Source organism: Gallinula chloropus (assembly GCF_964237585.1).
Source record: "Gallinula chloropus genome assembly, chromosome: 2".
NCBI classification, from domain to species: Eukaryota; Metazoa; Chordata; class Aves; order Gruiformes; family Rallidae; genus Gallinula; species Gallinula chloropus.
The window spans coordinates 90,104,691-90,129,698 of NC_140086.1; the positions used below are offsets into that span (position 1 = coordinate 90,104,691).

Below are 25,008 nucleotides of genomic sequence, written 5' to 3' on the forward strand. Positions count from 1 at the left end.
TGTTGTACATTGCATCTTTGTTGCTCCAGATCAGTGATCCTGTCTTATGGTTACCACAGAGTAAGAAAACATCTGTCTGCTCATAGCCTCAGCCATGCCAGCACTTCTGTAGGCTTTAGTAACACTGCTTTGGAGAGGTACTGGTTTTCTCTTGACCCACTTGCAGGCCTCTTGCAGTCTGATAGCCACTTCCATGTGTCAGGGGCGGAGGGGCAAGGGAAGATAGTGCTGTCTCACTTGGTGGTCCACCCATATTCCTACCCCTGCCAGATTAACCAGTGACCTGCCCTTCTGATGACACATTTTCAGAAGTGGTTGATAAGTTTTGGCTACATGCTGAATTTGGTAATTTTTAAGAGAACTTTTTCCAAAAGTATGGATGTACATGCTTTTGGTAGGGAAGACCTCCTCTTCAGGCAGCTGAAGATTCTTCCTGTGAAGAATCTTAACTCCTAAACAGCTTTATTACCACCCAGAACTGACGTATTGCTGACGAATTTTGGAAAACCTTGGCCAAAATCTAGATATGTTCAATAACAGAAAAGAAGTATTAAAGGATTTAGTGGAAATGGTAAAGAATGTGGTGGTATTCCCAGGAAAAGACACTAAAAAGAATCAGTATTTGGCATTCTTTAGCTCTTTTCAAGCTGAGTTTTTATTAAATACATGGAAAAATCATAAATAGACTATTTCCTTGTAAGTCTTTAATATCTTGAAAATATTGAAATCCTGGGTTTATTCTTAAATAATTCAAACGCTTAAGTAATCCTGAACAAATACTGGAATGTTACTTGTTTTTCACAATCAAAGCGGCTTTGCATATACAGTATCAAATACTTTAAAAGCTTCAGAGTTGTGTTTCCACACAGGTACTGCCATGGATAAGCAGTAGTGCTGGAGGACATATGTGTTATCATGTAAGATAATTTTTTGGACCAGCAAAGACCTAGTAGGATTTACAGAAAGCTAACACGGACCATAAATGTTGTGAGGTTGTAGAATCACTGAACACAGCTGAGTGATTCTTCTCTCCTCTGTGTAGGCTTCTTGCTTTTGGAGACTCATTTGCTGATAAATGGAGAGGTTAGGAAGCTGGAAAGAATACAAAAAATAATAATGGGGAAGGCACTTATTTCACTGAATACTATGTTCTTGATTGAAATGAAAATTCTAATAACTGACGTATTGTTTTGCATCTCTTATGAGAGTGTTATTTTACCTAAAATTAGAGTTTATCAATACAGCTCTTCAGGTAAAATATGAACTGAAAACTTCAGATGACTCATGTGGTTCATGGTGCCACTTTTCATCTGTAACTAAAATGGCTTGGTTTTGTTTTCTTTCCAGTGATGTCCCTTAAGTGCTCAAAAGGAAGGAAACTTGTAGCTTGTGGTGTTATAAACAGTGAATTAAAAATTGTACTAAGAAAGAATGGCCTTGATGCCGTTATAAACGAAAATTAGAGACTTGAAGTCTTAATCTCATATAAATTCAAAGCTGTTACACTGGAGTTCAAGGAGTTTATCAATACAGTATTTATTTTCTCAATTATGAAACCAAATTCCTAATGAGGATGCCGCGCAGGTCACAGCTGCCTTCTGTACCATTTTAATATGCTTTTCTCTATTGAAATTTCCTATTAAATGCACACACAGAAGTGCTTTTGAGACTTTTCAATAAAACCCCCACCTTCTTACATAGGAATTTCAGCTCTGTAATGCAGAACTGCTTATTTGCCCTTTCTTCCCCCTTATGCAGAATGTTTTTGAGGGAGTTTAAAAGACTTGTGTTAGGTACAATCAACAGCTAAGTTGGATATGGAGAAGCTTCCAGAAGCAGCAAGAAAAAGGTTATCTTTCACACCATCCAGCTCTCCTGCCAGATGTCAAAGCTTTTCTCCAGAACATTTGATTACTGCAGTTTTCTCAAAGGAAAGATGGCAAAAATTACGTGTAAGCATTATTAGAATTGTTCTAGATAAACAGCTCAGCTGCAGAACTTAACACCCCCCCAAAAAAGACCCCAACACAAACAACAATAGAAAAACCAAGCCAACTGCCCCCCCATTAATTCTCAGGCATGTAATTATGACATTCAAACTTCTAAACAAAAGAACATTAAATTAAAAATACAATGATACTCTAGCTGTTCAGTGCTTGTGCAAGGTGATATAATGGCACTTTTCTTGCCATTACAAATGTAAGGGTGAATTTGTGGGGTTTTTTCTCCTTTCAAAAGGTGCAACTAGAATTTGTATACATGTAAACAAAGCTGCACAAAGCATAGTTTACATCTGAAAGCTGGAAGATAGTTTCAGCACAAACTCTTAAGGACATAGCCTCACTTCTGCAAACTTTCATTATTTGATGCTGATGAGCATACAGCTATCACAGATGAGAAGTGACTCAAAGGGAAATAGTTCTTAAATACTGTCTTCCAATGTGATTTAAATGTCCTGAGTTTTGAGTTGTGATTTTGTTTTATTAACTTTCTGTGGGAAGATTTTAGAAATCTAATGCATTTTCTGAAGATAAGTTTTTGCCCATCCACAGAAATGTAAGCTTGCATTTTCCCCCTCCAAATATCATAGAACACAGCTTCCAACCCCTGTGCTGTATAAACTGTAGGCCTGCACCGTGGCCAAGAGGAGCTATCTGTGTACAGTTATTTCTCCTAGGTCTCCCTAAATTGGTACAATATGTTAGTTTTTGTAGGAGGATTGGTTTAAGAGGTGTAACACTTGCTTTACTGTGTGCTTCATGTTTGCACGCTTATGTATACCTGGTTATTTTTTCACCTCATATACTTTTAACAATGTTTGTTTCAAATAAATGAATTTGATCTGGGGAAACTCTGAATTACTGATTATACTGCAGCTTTTTTCATTAGCTAGGATCAGTAAGATCAGTCTGATCTTAAGTGTGCTATCAGGCTCTATTACACATTTAAATGAGTATTAATATTTTCACAAGTAAGCAATGAAAACTTTAAGAAGCTACCCTGATATATTTATTGTGTTCTGTGATTTAGAAACTGTTTATTGAGAAAATAGAAGGTCAAATAGGCCAGAACCCTTGCTTGTTTGGTTTAATTTCTTGAAAAACAGAGCTGCCTTATCAGATCCTCATGTCTCTCTGCCCGTTTTCTTGGCTGACAGTTTGACAGTGACTTTGCTGCAGAGATGATGTTCAACAGGAAGTTTGTTTCGTCAGCTGAAAGGAGCTGTAAACTGAGCTGAGGGGAACTGGGCTCACCTCAACTTGACCTGCTTGTCAAAGTTGGGGAGTTCAGCTGATTTGTTTCCCATAATTCTAATTGCAATCTAGAAAGTAGCATTCCCAAAAGGGCGTCTTGTTTTATTCTCATAAACAAGTCATCTCCAGCACAGAAGTCTTTGGAAGTTAATTAATTTGAATATACTTTCACAGAAGGGCTTTTTACAAGGAGCCTAAGCCTGCAGAATTTCTGTTTATTTAAATGAAAGGAAAAAAGTAGAGAAATGACCACTTGAGCTGCTCAATTATGCAGAGCCATGCAAGTATGACGTTGTCTTGGTTCCAGCTAGGCCAGAGTTGACTTCCCCAGGGAGCCAGCACAGGTGAGCTGAGCTGGCCCAGGGTGTTTCCACACCATGTGACATCATGCTTCACATAAAAGGGGGCTGAATAGGGAGGGGCTGGTCTGCACGGCTCCAGGATGGCCTGATTGCAGACCGATTGAGTATGCCTAAGCATACATTAGATATCAGGAAGAATTTCTTTACTGAATGGGTTGTCAAACATTGGAACGGACTGCCCAGGGAGGTGGTGGAGTCACCATCCCTGGTGGTATTTAGAAGGTGTATAGATGAAGTCCGTAAGGACATGATCTAGAGGTGGACTAGTCAGGGTTAGGCTGTGGTTGGACTCGATCTAAAGTGTCTCTTCCAACCCAGGTGATTGTACGATTAAAGTTGTCTTCCTCATCCCACTTCAAGCGCTAGAATACAGTCTTTACACAGTAAAAACAGCATGGTATAATAGGTAATAATTTTCAGTACGGTAATTACAAGAGTTTAAGAAAGAACAGGGCCGTGGAAACAAGCTGGTGAGGTTCACCTAAGATGCTGTATGTATTGGACATGTATCTAACATAGTAACTTCAGAGTATCACTTTGCATGCATATATGTGCCCTGCAGTAGATAGATGCTAGTTTCAGTTGAGGAGATGCCTCCAAGTAGTTATGAAGCAATAGCTGATGGAGTCGCGTTCTCATCTTGCAGTGCAAGATGGAGGGGGGGAGGCATTGCAGTGAGCAATATGTGCTGAGAGATGGCCTGATGGAGAAGTGCCAGTAAAATACTTAAGGAGTAGTAGGTAGTTTAGTTTCAGGTGGATTCTTTCTTTTCACGCAATGTGCAAGGTCACTGTTGGTAGCAAATCAATTATTCTCCTAATATAACTCTAAAAAAAAGCCAAAGTTATGTGGTTTTGATGAGAAAAGGCTCAAACTTTCCCTTCATGCAGGTTCTAGTATAGCATTGTGTAGGGGTGTTTTTTTAAGTGTCCCAAGCAAGAAGTGATCTGATTTGAAAGTGTAAAATAGCTGGTGTGGTCTCAGTCTATAGTGGAATTTCTGTGTGCAAGCCTGTAGCTGGTTTTACGCTCACTGCTCATATAGCTTCTTTTTCAATCAGTCATTTTTTAGAGATGTAACCTAATTACCTACAGAATTTTGCCAAATGGATGAAGTCATGGCAGCTTTTACCTGCAACATGGCTGTCATGTTTTAGGAATTTGTGTTTTTCAAGTAAGTAATATTTTTTTCATTTGAAAAATAGTAAAGCATTAAAAAGGAAGATTAGTTTTGCAGTTGTAGCTTTCAAATAGCTAATGCTCCAGTTGATTGCAAGTGTACAAAAAATCCTGTGACTAAATTTGAGTCAGACTTGACCCACAAGCCATAAAACCAGCTTAATTTCATGTTACATTATTCCACTTTGATTTCAATACCACTCTAAACATATATGTAATGCTTAAAAGCTGCTTTTATTTCCACTATTAGCTTTCATAGATCCAAAAGGTTAGTAAAGTTGTGACGTATCCTGGCAAAGGCCTGAGTCTAAGCCTGAAATTTTTAGCGGATCTGTAAGCAGAAACTCATCTTTTTCCTGTCTGTTTCTGAGATATTTGCCTAGAAATGGCATACTTGCTTACATATAAACCTGTGTGAGAACAAGCCTTAAAATGCTGTTAAGACAACAATTTTTGGTCTCCTATTTCCATAAAAACTCTGCTTCTAGAACTGTGCTTGAATATTTTTTCTTGTAGCATTTTAAATCTGTCAGTTACTCCACGTGTTTGGTAAGCAAGCTTGAAGAAGTAAATGTTAGAGAAACAGAACATAAAAAGGCAATTAAAGGCAAAACAATATCTATGTCTTTAATTTTTTTCTTCTTTTAACAATATTTACCAAAGTAAAGCCAGGTTTGTAAAGCAATTTGCAAAAATACCTAGAAATCTCAGGGGAATAAAACCAAACCAAAGTTTAAAAGAAACCAAAAATCCCAAGAAATGAACAACAAAAAAAACCCAAACAAACCAAATTCAAACAGCTTAGCAGTATGGCCTGTTGGCCATAGTAACACATTCTAGGTATTTGAGGTTTTCATAGTGTGATATATTACCAGCTCTGTTCATGAAATGCTGTCTTTATGGATTGCTCTGCTATGAGCTCCAGTTGAGTCTGTTCAGAAGAGGTTTTTACCCCACATAGGAGTGCTGTCCTCATCAATAACCTTTGTAGGTTTTCTTAAGTTACAGAAAATCATTACTTCTTCAATAAAAGGAAGAAAAGGCCTTTTTGTTCATGCATTATCCTGAATCCTGGCAGCATGTTAGCATGTGTTCTTCATCCCTCTGTTACTGTGCTTTGGTGCCAAATTCTTTATAGTTAACACATCAGAACTTCAGAAGTACTTTAGGTCAGTCTTTCCTCTCTCTTTTTTTTTTTTTAAATCACTTTTTCCCCTTTTACTTTCTGCATCTGACTAAAAGTGTTTGTTTCATTTCAGGTACTTTTTTTCTTTTTTCTTTAACCAGATTTTTGTGGAATTGGGTAAGATTTTCAGGTCTACCAAATGTATTTCTAACCATCTTTTAATCAGAAAATGGTCAAAACTTGCATCTGTGCTGCTTTGAGCTGTTAGACTGAGGAAGCTTTGAAGATACCACTCTTGGTGCCTGTCTTAAAATGTGCTTTAAAAATGTCTAATGAGTAAATCAAGAATGAAATTTGCAAGTCAAAACCTGCATGATCCTGGCAAGGGTGACTTAATTTTAGATTTACAGCTGCCAAATAAAAAACCCCAACATATTCTTCCTTAGATTGAGTAGATTTTTTTTTTCAACACAAGCAGCAATAAATTAATTGTAGTTTATTTTACTACAAGGCCTGCACTGTGGCTTATTTATCAGTTGATGCATCAAAGTAAGCTTAAGCTTTATGATAAAGTGTTTTTCATAACATTTTTAGTTATGAAAGCTTAAACCCTTTTTTCTTTTTTTTTCTTATAACCCAACTTTGATGCCCGTATGAACACACTTCTACTAAGTATGAATGCAAGGTATAAAAATAGTTTCAGTATACGAAGTAGCATGTTAAACATGTAGTAGGAAATACAGCAAATCCTCTTGTGTGTATACAAAGTAATGTACGTAGGTCTATACTTCTTTTAGTATGTCCTAAAATACCTTATTTCAGACAGTGGTCCAAAAATTCTTCCTGTTTTATGCTACCTGTTACATATGTTTAATATGCCTTTATCTGTACTCCACGGTACTTTCCACCTTTCTGGAACTTAATATGGTGATTTCTTTTCAGGGTTGGGTTTTTTTTTTTTCCTCATTGGCATCTTTTTCTCTGTCTGAACATGCCTATGAATTGACTTTATGGTATCATCTTTCCTGGGTTTGCTATTACTTTCAGACGAAGTATCTCAAAAACTTTATCTGAAGGTGTGAACTTTAAATGCTACCAGCGTGAAAATTGCTATCTTCTGTCCTCTAAAAGGAAGAGGAGGGAATAGTATTGTTACTGAATATTTTTATCTAAGGGAGATGAAAGACAGCTGCTTCAGAGAAGAAAGCTAGTGAGAAACTGTTGACAATGGTATGTAGTGATAAGATAAGAGGTAATAGCCTTATGCTTTTGGACCGTAGATGTAGATTGGGTAGTAGTGAGGCTCTGGCACAAGCTGTGGCTGCCCTCTCCCAGGCAACATTCAAGGCCAGATCTGACAGGGTTTTGGGCAACCTGCTCCTGGTCTAGTGGAGGGTGTCCTTGCACCTGGCAGGGGGGTTGGAGCTGAATGGTCTTTAAGGTCTCTTCCAACCCAAACCATTCTGTGATTCTATAATGTGTTATTCTATAATGTGTTACAAACTTTCAGGAACTCATTAAAGATTTGTAAATTGCTGCCTTCAGAATAAGAAACTGCGGTTCATGATGTGACTTCTTTGTGGGCGCTTGAATGGTAAATCGTGCTCTTTCAATACTTCTCGTTCTGTACATTAAAGGAAGTCTTCATCATGTTTTACATATATTGGTAACAGGAGGTGCTCTGATAGAGGTTTAGATGTTACAGTACAGTTTGGGAAATTCTTGAGCACATCCCCTTCATGAGTACATTTATAGCATCAGTTGCTGACAAATTAACTAGGTAACTAATGGTTGAAAAAATACTAAATTTTAAAAATATTTGAGGTAATATTTAACTTTTTATCCATGTCCATGTAGAAACTGTCTCTTAAAAAATGCTTCATAGAATGACATCAAAAAATTTAAATTCAAATCAGTACACTTTGCTGTTTCTAATAGCACTGGCAACATTTGTTTTTACAATACATGTTTTTGTTGTGGTTGCTTTCTGATGAAATTTCCTCAGTACGTAACATTAATTATGATACAGTAATTGGTCGCTCAGGACCGGAACTGATGTATGTAAATGGAACACCATCAATAGAGCTTTTAATGGTTTTGTTATAAAATTATAGAAGTATTCCTTTAGGTAAGTTGTATTGACATCATATAGAAAGTATGTGTTACAGTTAATAATATGTCTTTTTTTAAGACAGACCTCTGTTCCTTAAGATATTCAAGAATCTGTTAGTTTTAGTTAATTTAAGTGTTGATTGTCTTAATAAAAAATATGGTGTCCTAAATGAGGCTATTCTCTCCCCCCCCCCCAGTGACCTTAATAACAAAAATAGAGAGGTGCTTTTGTATTTTCAAGAAAGCAAGGCTTCCTGAAATTCTTTGTGTAGGACCACAGGATCCAAGGGTCAAATTTAGATGTTTGGGGGAGGGGGGAAGGTGAAATTACACAAATCTCAGACGCCCCCTCCTGGCCACGCACACCACCTCCCACCAAATGAAGATTCCTCCTTTTGAAGGAGGCTGGAGGCTTACTGAGGGCCATCCTGTTTCAGAGCAGCCACCCTCTCTCACTGCCTACGGCAGGACTGAGGCCACAGGGCTGCCTTATTAATAGTACTTTCTGTCCATTCTTGATTTGTGTTTACATAGCACAGGCAAGTGGGGATGGCACCTCTGTGTGCACATTCTGTGCAGTTAAGGGTGGTAGTTTAGACTGGTTTGGTTATCACCCGGGATTTGAAATGCTGGTCTCCTGGAGTGCACCAGGTATACTCATGGAGTAGGGCTTTTAGTAGTGTTGCATCTGAAAAGAATCCCATTGAAGGACTCTGGTGGTTCTGCCCTGCAAAACAGAGCAAGGCGAGCTGGGGCAACTGTTCAAAACTGTATTTGTGTTTTGAACTAAAATATATATTTTTATGTGCTTTCTTCAAAGAATGGAGCATCACTGTTTTCAAGGATAGCTTAGTTTCACATCATTCCACTCAGAACCAGCAGGAAGCAGTAGGAGGCTTTTTAGAAGCTTTCATTTTATCTGAAGCAACAGAAACGTGATTCCTATTTGATAGAGCAGATTTGAAAGGAAAATAATCTTTTAAAATACTTACTTTGTATCTTTATATATGCTATATGCAGATATGCAAGAATGTTATAAAAAAAAGCCAGGGCGGGGGGAGGAGGGGGCAATGAACCTCACCTACGTGTGCTGGTTGTACTGACCAAAGATGAGGAAGGAGAGGAAGGCTGTGTGATAGAGGGGAAGTAGAAAAAGGAGCATCTACACACCGTTTGCTGTTCCTATTTCCACAGTGCCATGGTGTAGTCAAGCTACACTGGTAAATGTTTCCCTTCCTGAAAAAGAAGTTAACGTGAACCAACAAAGTAATGCTGATACTACACATTTCCACGCCCGTTAGTAATATCATCAACAAGAATTGGGGCTTTTGGCATTTCAAGACAGGAGAAAAAACCATCCCAAAAACACAGGCTCCCCTCTGTTTTAATTTTGTTTTGAGCAAAAGTCATTGCAATGCTTCTGTATAATGGTTAATGCAGTTTGTTGCAAGTGCCTTTTTGCAGATGAAAGCAATTGGAGGGGGGAGTGTTCTATCACTTGATTTGGTCATGCAAATTCCCTATGACTCTTTCTACCCTTTAATTATTAGTAATTCCTATTTGGTGAGATCAGTGTCAAAACCTTCTGTACAAGCAGAAGTATTTTGTGCTTAAATTATACTTACTTTTCAAAATACTAAATTGAATTAACACTTGTACTGCAAAATAGTTAATTGTTATTATTCTCTCCATGCTTTTTTTTCCCCTTTGAGCATTAGTGTCTTTTTCAAGAAGATCCAGGAAGTCTGTCAAACTAATAGTTAACATTCTGCGATGCCTGGCTCTAAGCCCTGTCCTCCACTAGAGTCTGCTGCCATGAAGCATGTTTGTATTTTTTTGTGTCTAAGAAGAAAAATAACACTTTATTTTTAATTTTGAAAATGTTTAAAAGTGTCACTTTGATGTAATATATTCCTACCTATTAAAATGTTCTGCATTTTAACTAGACACTTTATTCCAGCAATCCATCAAAAACTGGAAGCGGATGGAACGGAAAAAGTAGAAGGATCCATGACGCAAAAACTGGAGAATGTACTGAACAGTAAGTTTTGTCCTTCCAGCAGCAACTATTTATGGACTTTGGACTTTCTAACAAGCTTTAATGTATTCCTAGGAATATGGTAGAATGTAGAAAACAGTACAGGCTCTCTTGCCTTTTCCTGTTTGGTAGCGATTTTAGGTTGTGTTAGGACACCTCTTGAAATAAGTGGCCGCTTTTGCCATGACTTTCAGTGGTGTTCATGGTGACAAAGAGAATGAATGTCAAAATAGAGGGTTTCTAAAGCACCTGAAATGAATTGTGATGGCATCTCAATTTTAACCGCTATGTGGACAGAACCTGTAGAAGGACGACCAGAGCTAAATTCCAGGATTGTAAGAATTTTGAACAAAAGAGGGAGAAACCGAATGCAAACCATTTGTGCTAATAAGGCCTATGAACAGAATCTTTTTCACTTAATGTGCTGCCATTTAGACTACTTGGAATTGGTGTACCTCTTAGAAACCTTGAGAAGCTCTCGGTACTTTCTTTTCTGTTTCTCTGTATTAGCTGTAGGGCTGCATTGAGAGATGGCTTGAATTTACTGCAGTTCGGTATGTGTTTCATCAGATCAAAAAAAGTTACTTTTTTTAATTCTGGGACTTCTGCCAAGATAATTTTACTTTGTTTCATTGTGATTTTTTTCACAGAGGAAGGGATGTTTCCCTTAGTGCTGTATCAATAAGCAGGAGTGACATGCGGATAGCTGACTCAGTGTTGGAGAGTCTGAGTGTGTTTTATGAAATCAAGAAAGTGACATGGAAGTTCACTGTTTTTCTTCTCTTGTATGAAGAAAGCAGCGACTGTATGTGTGTTTCTGTGGGGAGCACAAAGAAAGCAGGGGGGTTTGTGAACAGCTCTAGCTCTTTTCAGTAGAGATTCATGAATGCTCACAATAAAGATGAAGTTGGAACAGTGTTGTTCCCCCATCTTCTTGCCTGGAATGCAAAAAAACCCTCACCTAAAACCACCAAAACCAAACATCACCACCATCCCACACCCCTACGCTCCCCAAGTAAAAAACCTTCATGCACATTATGTAAAGACTATTGTGTGTGTTTATGTGCAGACTCTTTGATACAGGGTAGGAAAGAAAGCATTTGCTGATATTTCCCAGTGCAATCCTTAATGCTCTGCACTCTGTATTTCTGCCATGTCATGCACCAAGCACAGATTCCTTGGAGAGCACTTTCCCTCTGACAGAACATTGTGACAGATTTTAAATGGAAAAAATCCTACGATTTAGGCTTATGACATTTTCCTACACGCACTATTATGAGACACATCTACCTATGATATATAATCGCAATTTGGTTTGATAAAAGGGGCTGAAATCTGTGTGCAGACTGTCTTTTTCAGGCTGAATCTGCAGAGGAACTTGTGCCAGACACTTCAGAGTGGTATTAAGTTTGGCTCTGCTGTGAGAAGAATTGGCTGCTTTTCCTCCTGATACTTTGCAAGTCATGATGGGTGGGAGGCAGGAAAGTAGGAATACAAGGATTTAAAAAGAGTAAATAATATTATGCAAAGTGGTTTGGGATCAAAGCTTTGCTTCTTGTCTGCCCATTGAAAGCTTCCTTAATCCATGAGTAACAGGGCCTGCTTTCAAAAAATGACTTTAAATCTTTAGTTGAATTTCGCATTTTCTGGACTCTAGGTGCATATTTTGAGAAACAATTGATGTTGTGAGCTTGATTACAAACTCCTAAGAATAAAGATGTTTTCCACAGCATCCGAGTGATTAAGTGTGCCAGATGATTCTATCGAAATGACATTGGATTATAGAAGGGTATTCTGGTGTTATGGGTGAAATTATAAATGATTGAAGTGTATGTTGAATTGCTAAATTTAATTGCTCAACAAGCTCTTAAATATGTATTTATAGAAACATATAGTGTGTTTTAATGACCTTCAAGGAGGTCAATCAAATTCCATTATGCAGTGTTTTTGTCAGGCTCCAGGAAAGACATTTGTTGGATAACCAGAGTTTTGTTTTTAAGGGGGGGGGGGGGGGGGGGGGGGGGGAAGAAAAAGTGGCATGCAGTAGCTTAATTTCTATTTTGAAAACATAGTTAGTCAACAAAGGATATGAACCTTTATCCATAGGCTTTAATTTTTAGGTTTAGGTTGTTCATCAATGATCAAGAGATAAAGAGTGCTGATGTAGAAAGGATTTGGAGATGTGAGGAAGGAAATAAATTTTAGAACTTTTTAAAATTCTAAAGAGAGAGACGGATTTTCCATGAAGTGATTTGCATGAAGTGAATTGCATTAAGACACTAATAAGTAATATGATACATTTCAACATCTATGGAAAAGAGAAAAAGTGCTCATTGGGAAAAAAGCAAAATAGTTTATTTGTATTGAGGAATTCTACAGCAAATTGATTCAAAAATAGATGAAGGCGTTTAGTTTTAAAATAAAGATGGAAATCACTGTGTTCTTCCTGCAGTTGTCAATTGCATTTTCAAAACGTTTTTATTGAATTTAAAAAACATGTTTTGTGGCTATAGCTTTACTTCTCAGATATAGTGCATTGCTTCTTGGCTGTTAAAAGAATGGACAAGAAACATATGAATTCAAACCAAACAAATGTTACTTACTAGGAGGATTTACAAAACAAGCATCTATTATTATAACCTCAAGAGGAAAATCATACTTCATCAGTAGTCTCTACTTAAATGTCCAGCTAGCTGTTTTCATTGTATATTTCTCCTTAATGGATTAAAGTATTCTATGCTAAATAGTATGCGGTAGAAATAGCTATCCTGACAAAACTTTTTTTACATCAAGGCTTCAAAATTTCAACAGAGTTTAAACATTATTTAGATATAACAATTATTTCACAAAGACTACTTTTAACATGAGCAGCCCACCCACAGTGTTGACTAGAGAAAATGGCATGCAAGCCACCCAGCGAGACTGATGTAATTTTTTTTTTTTTCATCTTTGCTTAAAGTATAGTCACTAGACCAGATAATGTAGAAACTTCTACTCACAACGATCAAAAAGACTAAAACAGCTCCATTTTTTTGGTTAATTAAAAATAAGTCACAAGTTGAAAAATTCAAATGTTCACACGCAGTGTAAATCCTCCTTGCTATAAATGGAATTCTGTTGTTATGTGTTAGGAAATTACCCTTATTATGAAATAGAATGCTTTTTGTTTGGATAGAAAAAGTTTTAAGGCTACAGTTACTGAAGAGTATTCACAGATAATATGCAAACTTAATTGTGTGAAACTGTTGACCAAGACTTGATCCTGTTTGCAGGGAAGCCAGTAAGACTTCTGATGCAATGTGAAGACAACTTGTATTCGTTCTGTTACAGTGACCAGCTAGTTATACTTTTTTCAGTCATGCTGCTGTCTTTGACTGAATCATTGGTACTTTTAAGTGACTCAAATGTTTTAAAGACTTGATTTGAAAGCACAAAAAAAAGAAAAAAAAAATGTTTGCAAAACCCAGTGATAACTTTTAAAGCTATGGCGTTAATTAACATAATGAAATTAAGCTTTTCTAAAAAGAAAACTTTCTATGGCTTTTCCCATATCCTGAGATGCATAATTTAGTTGTAAGATGTAGATCTTGAGCCAAAGCAAACTATAAAATATCTGCTGCAAAGTTAAGCATCTGAAATAGGACAGAGTGATTATTTTTAATTGCACGAGGATCTTACCACATTAAAATGCTAAGTGGTTCACTTTGAAATAGAATTTCATCAGTTGCAAAATATTGCTACAGTTGAACAAAAAGTATAAAAATTCAGCCATAATTACTCATTTGCTCTAACCCCCTCCCCCCTTGAATGACTCATTAAAAGAAGGAAAATCTGTATGTTATTTGAAGTGGTTGGTCACTATACTTTTTCTTATTTTTACCCTTTTTAAAATAGGAGCCAGTAACACAGCAGATACCTTGTTCCAAGAAGTGCTGGGTCGCAAGGACAAAGCTGATTCAACAAGAAATGCACTTAATGTTCTTCAGCGGTTCAAATTTCTTTTTAACCTTCCATTGAATATCGAAAGAAATATCCAGAAGGTATAATCCTTTAAAAATACTTTTCAGTTTGCTGAAATTAGTCTGTTACCTTTTTCTTTTTTTTTTTTCTTTTCATTGTGTGGCTTTTTTGTTATTTAATAATTATTTATTTTCTTTTAATAGGGTGATTATGATGTGGTTATTAATGACTATGAAAAAGCCAAGTCACTGTTTGGAAAGACAGAGGTTCAAGTATTCAAAAAATGTAAGATTGAGTTCTGTTATTTGCCCCCCCCCCCCCCTTTTTTTTTTTTAACTTTAAGGATATAAAAAGCACATAGTAGTCTAAAGAGCTTTATGTGGTATTTTTATTAATTAAAATCTATATAAATGGATTTATAGGAACCAATCACTGTAAGCAATATTTCTGATAAGTTTTCTGAGTTACTTAATATACTGCAAAATGTGAAATCACAGCTAACTTTATTTGTTAAGGCTTGGTATTACTGGACAGAAGAAAATTTATAGTAATCAAAATGTGACTTTAGGTATCTGTCACTGACGCATTGTTGGAAAGACTTAAAAATCCAATTTTCTGTTTTTATAGAACTGTTGCACGTGCAATTTTCAGGTGTTGCTTGTTATAAAGTGAGTTAATATATTGAGTTCTCCATTATCTCAGAAGTGTCTGGTATCCTAGAAGAATAATACAATTTTTAGTTTGTATCACTGCTGAAGGCACACGTTGAATTTACTTTCTCTCCCTACTGCTAGATTATGCTGAAGTTGAAACCAGAATTGAAGCTTTAAGAGAACTCCTGTTGGATAAGCTGCTTGAAACACCATCAACGTTGCATGATCAGAAACGTTACATAAGGTAATAATTTGACTAGTATCTTCTCTAGGCATGTGGTGTTAATGTGTATTTAAACTTGTTTCCTAAATATGGTAGTGAGCATTTTTGGTTTAAATACTAATTTTATAGCTCTAAGTAAAGCATTTTGAGGTTTTCTGATAATATAAGTAATAGTAATGGTTTGGTTCTTGATTGTTTATTGAATGATTGAAAAACGGTTCTTGAATAAGAATCATTTAATGAAGGATAATTGAGATCGAATTCAGTTTTTAAGGCATTTTTAGATTCTGTTGCTGCTTCTAAGCCAAGATATTGCAAACTGCGTCTGAAATGGTCACTCACAGGTTGGAGATCTTAAGAGATTTACTATTAATGTATTTTACACAGCTTAATGTGGTGATGAAATGAAACCACCCTAAGTCATATAATAGGGAGGTTTTAACTCAGACTGTCATTTAGATTTTGTTTTGGCTCTTTTATTACTCAGTCCAAATACCGTAATTCCTTTATATTTCATGAACATGAACTAGTTCCCCAGTTTTCACTGGAATTCTTATGTTTTCTATCATTCACAAAGCTGATATCAGAGCCTATTGTAGTCATTCTAACATCAGTTGGTTGGACCATCTACTGGTACACCTTAACGTGCTTTAGAGTTCTTGGAGCCAAACCTTAGAATTCTCTAGAACATTTGATGGCTTTCCCTAGAAAGCTTTTGAGTCCTGGAATGTTACTAGGGCTTTTAGTGTGGCTTGACATGCCCAGCACTTTTTTTAGTTATCTTACACAGCACATTTGGTTTACATCTTTTAAGAAGCATTCGTAAAATTCCGACACCTGTGAGATGCCTTTGATGTTTTGTGTGTTCACCAAGCCCATTCGCACAGAAGGAAGGGCAGTATTGGTATCTTAGGTCCCTTTTACCTTACCTTAGTTTGAGGACAATGACCAGTGTACACTTATGTAGCAATGTGAGTGCTGTATAAATATTGCCTATTTATTGGAATTGTGTTTTAAGGTGAGTAGTTAAGCATTTTGTGTCTCTGAAGAAAGCGCTACTGGTTCTTTTCTATGTCAGTCTTGAAAACCTTACAGAGCAGCCCCTTTATCTAAGTCAAGTCTTATGACTTCTTCCAGGGATTCTTTGAAAGAGCCGGAGTTGTGTATGTGTTTGATTCTGGAGTTTGGTTGTTTGCTTTTTCTTTCTTAGTTTTTTTCTCTGGCCCCTTACCTTGAAGTATTGAATCTCTAAAAATATCCCAGCCTATGTTAAAGTAGACTGTGTTAATGTAACTACCAAATGTATTCCACATGTAGAAGAGTATAATGGAGAGCAGGGAGTGGACAAATGTGGAATAAATTAATTCTAATGAATTAACAGAATCCCAGCATTAGTTTCACTAATATATTCTATATATGCTAATTTGGTTAGCTAGTGTACATTTTCTGGAGACAGACTGTAAAGAAAGCTTTCTTCAGAGCACTTCAGCTAAGAGGAAGCTAACAAAATACTAATTGTAAAATTATTTGCATAAAACCTGCTATTTTTATGAGGGGGGGGTTGGGTTTTTTCTTCCTTGATATGTTTGTTTTATTTGTCTCCAATGTCTAAGTCTGAGCAAGACCTGAAATACTGTGGCTTTCCCTCTCAGATATTCAATGTTTATAATTAGGCTTCAATTAGTATTTACCCCTCATTATACTACAGTATTTACACTGATAATTATTTTATACAGTTCAGAAACAGTTTACCTTATCACTTAACGGACAAGGAAATTTATTTTTTCCAAGACCAGTTTTAATTTTTTATTTTGTGTCTAAGCAAAGCCTGAAGTCCCCCTTAACACTGAGGAATTACTTGTGCTTGTAATTTATAAATGTCACCCTGTCAGAATGAATGGTTGTGTAATGTTCTTATCCTTTGAGCCAACCCTTTATATATAATATTTATTATGTACCTAATATATATAAAATACATAATATATATAAGTAACCTATGGCAGGTTATTTTTTTGTTTCAAGTACTACAAATTGTTCACAAAGACAATAGAATTTTGTAACACATTCCTCATTAAGAGTATTATTGCAGTAATACACCTTTTGTGAAGCAGTTAAACATTCCCTCCACTGCTTAAGATAGTACATCAATGAACTTCGCCTTGAGCACCTTGAATTTTTGGATCTGTCTTGTGAATCGCTGATGCAGAATGTAATGGATTGGATTACATAGTAAAGCTGCTAGTACTTTCTGAAAATACTCTTTTGAAAGTATCATTGTCAGATAGTCTTGAATGCCATATACTTCTGTTCTTTTCGAAATCACAACAGCGAGCTTTTAATACTTCTCTCTCTCTCTCTCCAAAGACAGAGGCTGTTTTACTTTCATGTATTAGAAGCCCCAATCCTTTTCATTATCTCTCCCCCACATTTTTGTTTTTCAGGCTCTGTGCACATGCTGATGCCAAAAAAACCCCACAACCAAATGCAGAAAAGAGAGAAAAAAAAAAACCTAACCAAAATAACAACAACAAAAACCCCCAAACCAAAAAAAACCCTAGCCCACCAACAAAAAAGCACCCCAACAAGAAACAACCAGGAGCTTGGTTTACATTTGTTTGTGCATGTGTGTGCTAAAATTAATGAGCTGCCAAAACTTAATTCCTTCTGTACTTACTTGTTAAGGTTACACGATGATACAATCAGGACATATAAAGTGGAAAGAAAAATACCATATTTTATGTGCTTGAGATGTCATCACTGATTCTAAGTGAAACATGAAGTACTGAACTGTGTACTTGGCAGATAAGGAGCTTGGTTTTCTACAGGCTTTTACTAGAGACACAACTGAAAATACATGTTAATGTAATATTAAATATATGTGGGTTTGTTTATTTCTAGAAGTTGTTTTTTTCATGGAATTTTGCTTTACTAGATGAGGAAGTGGAAATGCAAAGGTTGTGTTTGCAGTAGGTATGGGTGTATCTTAAATATTTTTGATTTTTTAAAAAAGTTATGTAAAAGAGATTAAAGTATTTCTTAGTGTATATTTGGTCTGTTTTCATGAGGCCTTCATTGTGTCAAGCCAGAACTGTGATTTTTGGACTGGGTTTTACAGATATCTTTCTGATCTCCATGCGCCTGGGGACCCTGCTTGGCAGTGCATTGGTGCTCAACATCAGTGGATTCTGCAGCTCATGCACAACTGTAAGGAGAGCTATGTTAAAGAACAAAAAGGCAAGGATATATTTTTGTTTTCTATATATATGACACTTAGGAATTTGGCATTGCCTTTTATTTGACAAGTTTTAGTGTGCAAATGATATTTGAATTTTTTTCCTATCAATTTTGATAGCTTTGTAAGAAGTTGAGCGCGGACTTGTATTTCTTTCTTTATTCTATTGTAAAAACAAAACAGCAGTTGGGAGTTTTCTTTTTGTTTAACTTAGCTTTAAAGCTCTTTACATGGGAAAAGCATTGGATTTCAGTCATTTATCTGAAGTTTACTGTCCTCTTGAAATACTTCTTTGAGGTCACGTGAAGTTTGGATTGCTTTCCGAATCTGCCCGTTAAATTCCTTTGTCACAAGATAGGCCATTGGTGTGCGGATACCCAGGGCGCTGGAGCACAGGGGAACAAGGGGCAGGTTCTTGATAGGCCGCGAATGATAACAGGGTGTTCTCTTGTTCTTTGTGCCTGTGCAGTTTCAAAATTCGGGCCCAGTATGAATACTTAGCTATATTCTTTGTCTTTGTTGCTCTTCAAAGAAGCGTGTGCTCAGAGGTATTGTTTCCAGGTGAGGCAGCAACAAGGCTGCCAGTTAATGCGATCTCGCGCGTAAGTGTGTTTTCAAAAGGGAATAGGTGGGAGGCTGTTGGCCTGGTGTTTCTAGTAGTAAAATCTGAAAACTGGATTTTTAAATTAGAAAATGACAAGTAATGCCTTGTTTCTCAAGAAGTCTTACTGAGTTTGCTATTTCTGAAATGAGTAGGCATATGGAAATCTGGCGTCTCTTGGCTTATAGGTAACTCCTGTGTTTAGTGCATGTGTGTCCCAAACTCGATAACGTGTTCTCTTCTGGGAAGCCACAAAAAAAAATGCACTGAGTTGGAAATGCTGCAGAAATGTGCTGTAAAATTGCTCCAGGAGGCTTAAGCTGTCTTTAGCAGAGGTTATGACGTCAAGTGTATGGTTCACAGGGTGCATTGCATATGACAATTACACCAGTAAGTTTTACCTTAAAGCATGCACAGACCATCTTTGTTCCACATCAGGGTGTGGAGTGTTGTGGGTCCAGCAGGGGCACCAGGCTGGGTGGTTTTTTGCCTTTTGGTCAAAAATCAGAACATTTCCAAAACTTGTACTCTTTGTCAAAATCTTGAGACACCACCAGCACCCTCTAACATACAGCTGTCAGGAGAAAAACTCACTTGTAAAAATTCCCATGGTTAACAATTCTAAGCTTTCTTTTCTCTGCTGAATCGCAAAATGTTACATCACCATCACTCAGCTTCTTAGCAAGAAAACCCAGGCTGTGAAGATACTAGGTGCATGAGACTTTGTTGTTGCTGTAGTAGTAGATGACTGTATAATTTTGATATGCGTGCTCTAGTAAGTGAATGGAAAATGTGTCTAAATTCCTAGGCTTATATTGAAAAATCTCAACTTGTTTGGTGTTTTTCTTGCAACAAATCTGCTTACCTCAGCCTTAATATCAAAGGGGCTGTTATGTTAGCAGCTTTGTTTGGCTCACAGAAGAGGGAATTAAAAGAACTTTAATGCCCACTAAATGCATGTATGAATAGCTAATACGTAAGTGCATGTATGAAACAAATGCTAATATATTACCACTTTTATTAAAGAGCTTATCAGATTTCAGTAGTTTTCTTCCAGCCTTTTATGTCGTCCTTATGTGGTTTTTGTACAGATTTTAGAATACTCAATTCTTGATTCTGGTTGATGGAATTTCTCACTTAACATCTAATAGGACAAAGGAAGGTTGCTATGAAAAAGAAGGTTTCCTTTCCATAGTTCTTTAATTTTGGCATACAGCAGAGAGGAGAAGGGAAAAAAAGAAAACTGGGAAGAATTGGTATTAGCTGCCAAGGAGTACAATGCTGATTGTGATCAGAGACATGGAATGTATTTTGATCTACTTTTAATAGATGTATGCTTTTCAAACAGGAAAAGTGTGGGCTTCTACTCATAGACATCATAACTGGTTATGTAAGACTTTGAGGAATCTAATCAAGTCAGAAATGTGGTTTATATGTTTGTAAATTCACAGGATATTTTAAAGAGAAAATAGTAACAATTTTTCAAACACAAAAGTCCTCCACTTTAAAACATGCTTCCAAAAAGGATCATTTTGTATATCAAGCAGTGGGGGTAGGAGTTGGGTAATAAGTTTGAGGCTCTAATGAAAGAGTATTAAATCTTTTTTATGTTTCCCTTTTCAACAGGGATAGTAGACATTGTTTCTAGAAGATGATAGTTGCGAATCTGGAATAAGCAGACAGCTTATGAAGTTCCACCTTGAGCATACCAACGTTTTCTGGCTATTCTTAGCTTAGTTCTGCTGACTGTAAATCTGTGGGCTCAGACTGACTGAGTCAAAACCCTTCAATATACTAAACTTAAACCTCAGTAAGCAGATTGTATCTATTTTTGCATTTATGCAGAATCTTCCAAGTTTCAACTGAGTTTGTGCCAAAATGTTTTCCTGCTAGTTTATTTGGTTTTGAGGCAAAGCTGTGCCCGGAATCATTGCATATCAATTTTATTAGCCAAAATGGATTTTCTTTGCTTTTCTTACCTGGAAAAGTCTTTGTTGAAAACTCTTATTAGACATTCTGGGCAGGATTTTTGTAGCTCATTGTCAAACAGTAAATATTATCAAAGAATTTATTTGCTGTGTATGATTTATTCAGGAAGGAAAGGTTAACACTGAAATTATTTGCTAAACAAACTAAAGCCCAAACCAAAGTGAATTCTAAGGAGAACTTACACTAAATTCAGTCACTGATGTGACAGGTGAACAGTGTACCCTCAGTGGGACAGAATTGTTCCAGTTGTCTCCATACTAGTAGAAAGTTGATGTTTTAAGCCAATTGAAGTAATTTCATTTTCTTATAGAGAAATGGCATCTTCTCCTATCTTCTCCAAGAGATTTAGTCCACCAGTAATGATAGTTAGGTCAAATCCCCAATATTGATAAAATGTAAATCCATTTTCCTACATCCTCTGTATGTTCCTTATCTTTGCCTGATGATTGCTTCCTTGATGATAACAACTCACATAAGCTGAAGAGCAGTGAGACAATACACATGCTGAGGTGGTTTAAGGTGCTATCAGAAAGTTGTGTGTTAGAGATGTATTTAAATACATCTTTATTTCAGGTTTATATCTGAGAATATATTTTTGATTTAAATGTGAATCCTTTGCTCTCTGTAGTACTATCTTATGAAAAGGTTGGGTTTTTTTAAAAAAACAAAGCCTTTGTGCTTGGATATTGCTAGAGATTAACTCCATTTTATAGAAATACTCTGCTGTTGTAAGTGTGTCCTAGAACTGTAAAGTATCATAGTGTAATGCAGTCTCTGGTGCAGCCTGAGAGAAGAAACTGTGGCTCATTTACAGGGCTGTAATGGTCTTTGAGATCTCCCCTGGAATTTGTTTCAGGGTTTAGTAGAAGTCCTATGCGATTCAAACACTGTCTGCTTTCAGCTAATCCAACCTGTGTTATTAGTGTTTCCAAAAACTGAAAGATGTATCAGGCTGTGCTAAACTTTGCCGCATAATTTGGTGGTGTGGCTTAAAGGCTGACAACTACCAACAGCAAATTATTCAGTTGGATGTTTCCTTTGATTCTAGTAAACAATAATTGTAAAACATGCAGTAATCTGATCATTGCTTAATTGGTTGCATTTATTTCAGCAGGTACAGGTGGGATGGGGAGTTTTCTGAAGTGCTGTGTATGCAGTACTTTACAGTATCATTTCAGAGTGTATTTCCCTTGAGGAACATCTCTCTGTGTATGTAATGTACATACATGGTCTTAAAGAACCATGTTGGTTTGCTGATTCATCTTGAATTATATAGATTAATGTTTCATTGCACACTCAGATGTGGCGGTTGTTACTCACCCATCATTACCTTTAGCCTAGCTGTCTCTTGTTCTGCACAGCCATAGCAGACCTTCCTCATTTGTGAGGCAAAAAGAATGCAAGCAGATGATGCTTGTATCATGTGGGCTTGAATTCCAACAGTTTCTCATTGGATTCCAACAGTTTTAAGGAGCCAAGTGCATATGCGTATGTGACAGCAGATCAAAATTCCTCCTGCTCTGAAGTACTCTGAGCAGCCGGGACAGAGACCCAAGAGCATAGCCAAAGTCATAGTGGAAGCATGAGGCAGTACAGGGTATGCCCAGCTCATGAAGCTCCTGTGCTCATGCCCTTACATGAAGCCATTCCCCTGCTTCTCTGATGGTCAGATTCTTCCATTAAAGGTGCAGCCGTAGAGTCAGGAACCACACGCAACTGGCTGGAGCTCTGGCTCCACTGACATGGTAATGCTTGTAAAAATATGAGTTTGTTAACTTATGTGTCCTATGTAATGTTTATCTGTCTTGCTAATGGAGCAGACAGTTGTGCTCTTTTATTGTTGTTTTTTTAAAACCTTTTTTTAATGTTTATGAAGCTATTTCCTGAAGCACTAATGCATTCCTTCTATAAGTCTGATTGCACACCACTGTTACTGCAGGACCTGAAGTAGGTAAAGCCAATTTGCTGCCGTTATGTTATGTAATACATAGCTATTTTAGAAGGAAGGAGATGTGTGAGACTAAATAGACAGAAAAAAAGAGCATTTTTGAAGACTATAAATCTAAACCTTTAAACATGGAAGAGCACTGTGCTCGCTCAAAACTACTTCTTAAATCTCTGGCAAAAATATAGTTGAATGAAAACTGAATTTTGCTGGCATTTTATGCCTTGTATTAGGTAAAGTCTGAATTGCTTCTTATGAACTGTAAAGTTATGATTGGTACCAGTCTGGGGACTATCAAACCTGCTACCTCGATAGTAAATGTTTTCCTTCAGTTAAGATTTTTATATATTTGTAATTTTTAACTTTTACTTGGCAATCCCCCTATTATTAGGACATAATTGTAGTTTTTCCACTATGGTTTATGCTTCTTAGACTTGTTGGAGTACAGGAAACATGGGGGATATAACGATGTAAAATGACATGAAAATAAATGTAAATAAATGAGGTTTAGTTGAAAATTTGCCTTGGGTACTGGGCAGCTATCCAAAATGAGTTAAGCAATGGGATTCTTAACAGGAATATAAGGGAAAGAAGCTGTGGAGGTTAAGGCTGTTTTCTGTGTGGCCAGTGGTTATTTGCTTAAACTTTAATAGTGGCTTAGTAGGTTTCATGATCCTTTGAGCTAAAATGGATAGCCAGTTATCAAACTGACTGAAAAAGTCTTCATTTCTTAACAGGTCTTTCTAAGATATTATGTGACATTATTGCAAAGAAGATCTCTATTAATACTCATTAGAAACTACAACTGTAAATGCAAACAGGAGCACAGGTGAATTGTGATCTTTCTGCTGCACTTTGGGTTGCAATACATAATACAAAACCTATTAATGTTCCCAACGTGGAAACAGTTTTCAAAACCAAAGTATGCTAGTTCAGTCTTTGTGATTTTTATTTGTTGTAGCCCTTAATGCTTGGGGAATAAAATCCCAACAAGGCTGCAGCTCTCAGAGTATGATGCACAGCTCTGCAGATACTGTAAAAGTCTGCACAGGGTTCTTCTGTGCCAGAGTTAACAGCAGCTGTACGTGATGTAAAGGAGAGTGATGGATGCTTAGACCACGGTGTATTTCTTCTGTGCCACACTGAGATTCTATTCACCTTGCAATGAATGATCCATCTTTGTTGGATCAGACAAGCCGGCGAGGCTTGTGTCAAAAGGGCCTTTTCAATTTGTTATCCTAGCAGCTGGTTCTCTTCCATTGCCTTTGCTTACTGTACATCTGGAAGAAGACTTCTTGCAGCTGGGAGCCATTTCATGTCTAAACCACATCCCCTGTCCGTGGCAGAAATACCCTTTTGACAGCAGATGTCAAGCAAGCCCTTAATGGGTTATTAATTAAAAAGGAAAAAAAAAAAGAAGATAAAAAATTATCAGTACAAAAATTGACACTGGATTTATTTACCTTTTACCACCTGTATCTAACTTGGCTGTTATTTATAATTTTCAGTAGAATCTGACATGTGCAAGGGTCATTTTTATTTTCTATAATATTTTAAATAATTGTAAGCATTATAAAGACAGTAAATATTGTGATTTAAAAGCATCACAGGTAGCTTAAAATCAAAACTGAAAAGATTAGCACGACCAAAGACAAAGTGAAACTCTTCTGTGGCCAGAATTTTACCTTGATATCTGCTCTAGTCTTTTAAGTCCTTACTTGGGCAATTAAGTAAAAGTGGATTGTTTTCAACGTTGCTGGTGTTCTAATGTCCACCAGAGCTAGTGCTAGTAAAATGACGTCATTTCTATTTATGTGCTGAACTTAAAGTGTTTGGCTCTTGCTTCGGTATTTTTTGGCCTGCAGGACAATAAGGCTTTCCCTTAGGCTGTGAAAGACTACAAACAATAGGCCTGATTACCCTTTCTGTGTAAACTGAAAAATACTTTCATTATAAATATACTTATCATAATGAAGACTAACCTTAAGACTTAAAAAAGTATTAACTTTTAAATGTATTCCACAAACGTTTTTCCATGAAGTACAGCCATTTCTATCTTCTGCACTCATCTCTCTGCTAGAAATACAACCCTTTTATTTTTTTTCCTTGATCATCTAAAAAATGTTAGATTCCTAATGAATGTACAGCTGGAAAGAAAGAGTGCTTGAGAAAAAGAATAAAATGCAGTCATTCATCTGTTGAGCAGGTTAATTTTTTTGTAATTTCTCCTGCTCACCTAATTTCTAGACAAATTGAAATTCTCGGTGCGGTGCCCTTGAAAGGAATCTTACCCTGGTCGTGTCGGGGCGGGCTCCAGGCACTGTGTGTTTGGTCA

The 25,008-nt window shown here is 36.7% G+C and overlaps 1 protein-coding gene across 1 annotated transcript in view; it reads left to right on the forward strand.

Moving 5' to 3' along the window:
- EXOC2 (exocyst complex component 2) overlaps positions 1-25,008 on the forward strand; it is a gene marked incomplete at its 5' end in the record, with an annotated part of 114,642 nt that overhangs the window by 21,650 nt on the left and 67,984 nt on the right. The window contains 5 exons of the mRNA XM_084260281.1: positions 9,993-10,073; positions 13,965-14,110; positions 14,234-14,315; positions 14,825-14,927; positions 18,022-18,140. Of these exons, the coding sequence (XP_084116407.1) occupies positions 9,993-10,073; positions 13,965-14,110; positions 14,234-14,315; positions 14,825-14,927; positions 18,022-18,140 (531 nt within the window). The remainder of the gene's footprint in view (positions 1-9,992; positions 10,074-13,964; positions 14,111-14,233; positions 14,316-14,824; positions 14,928-18,021; positions 18,141-25,008) is intronic.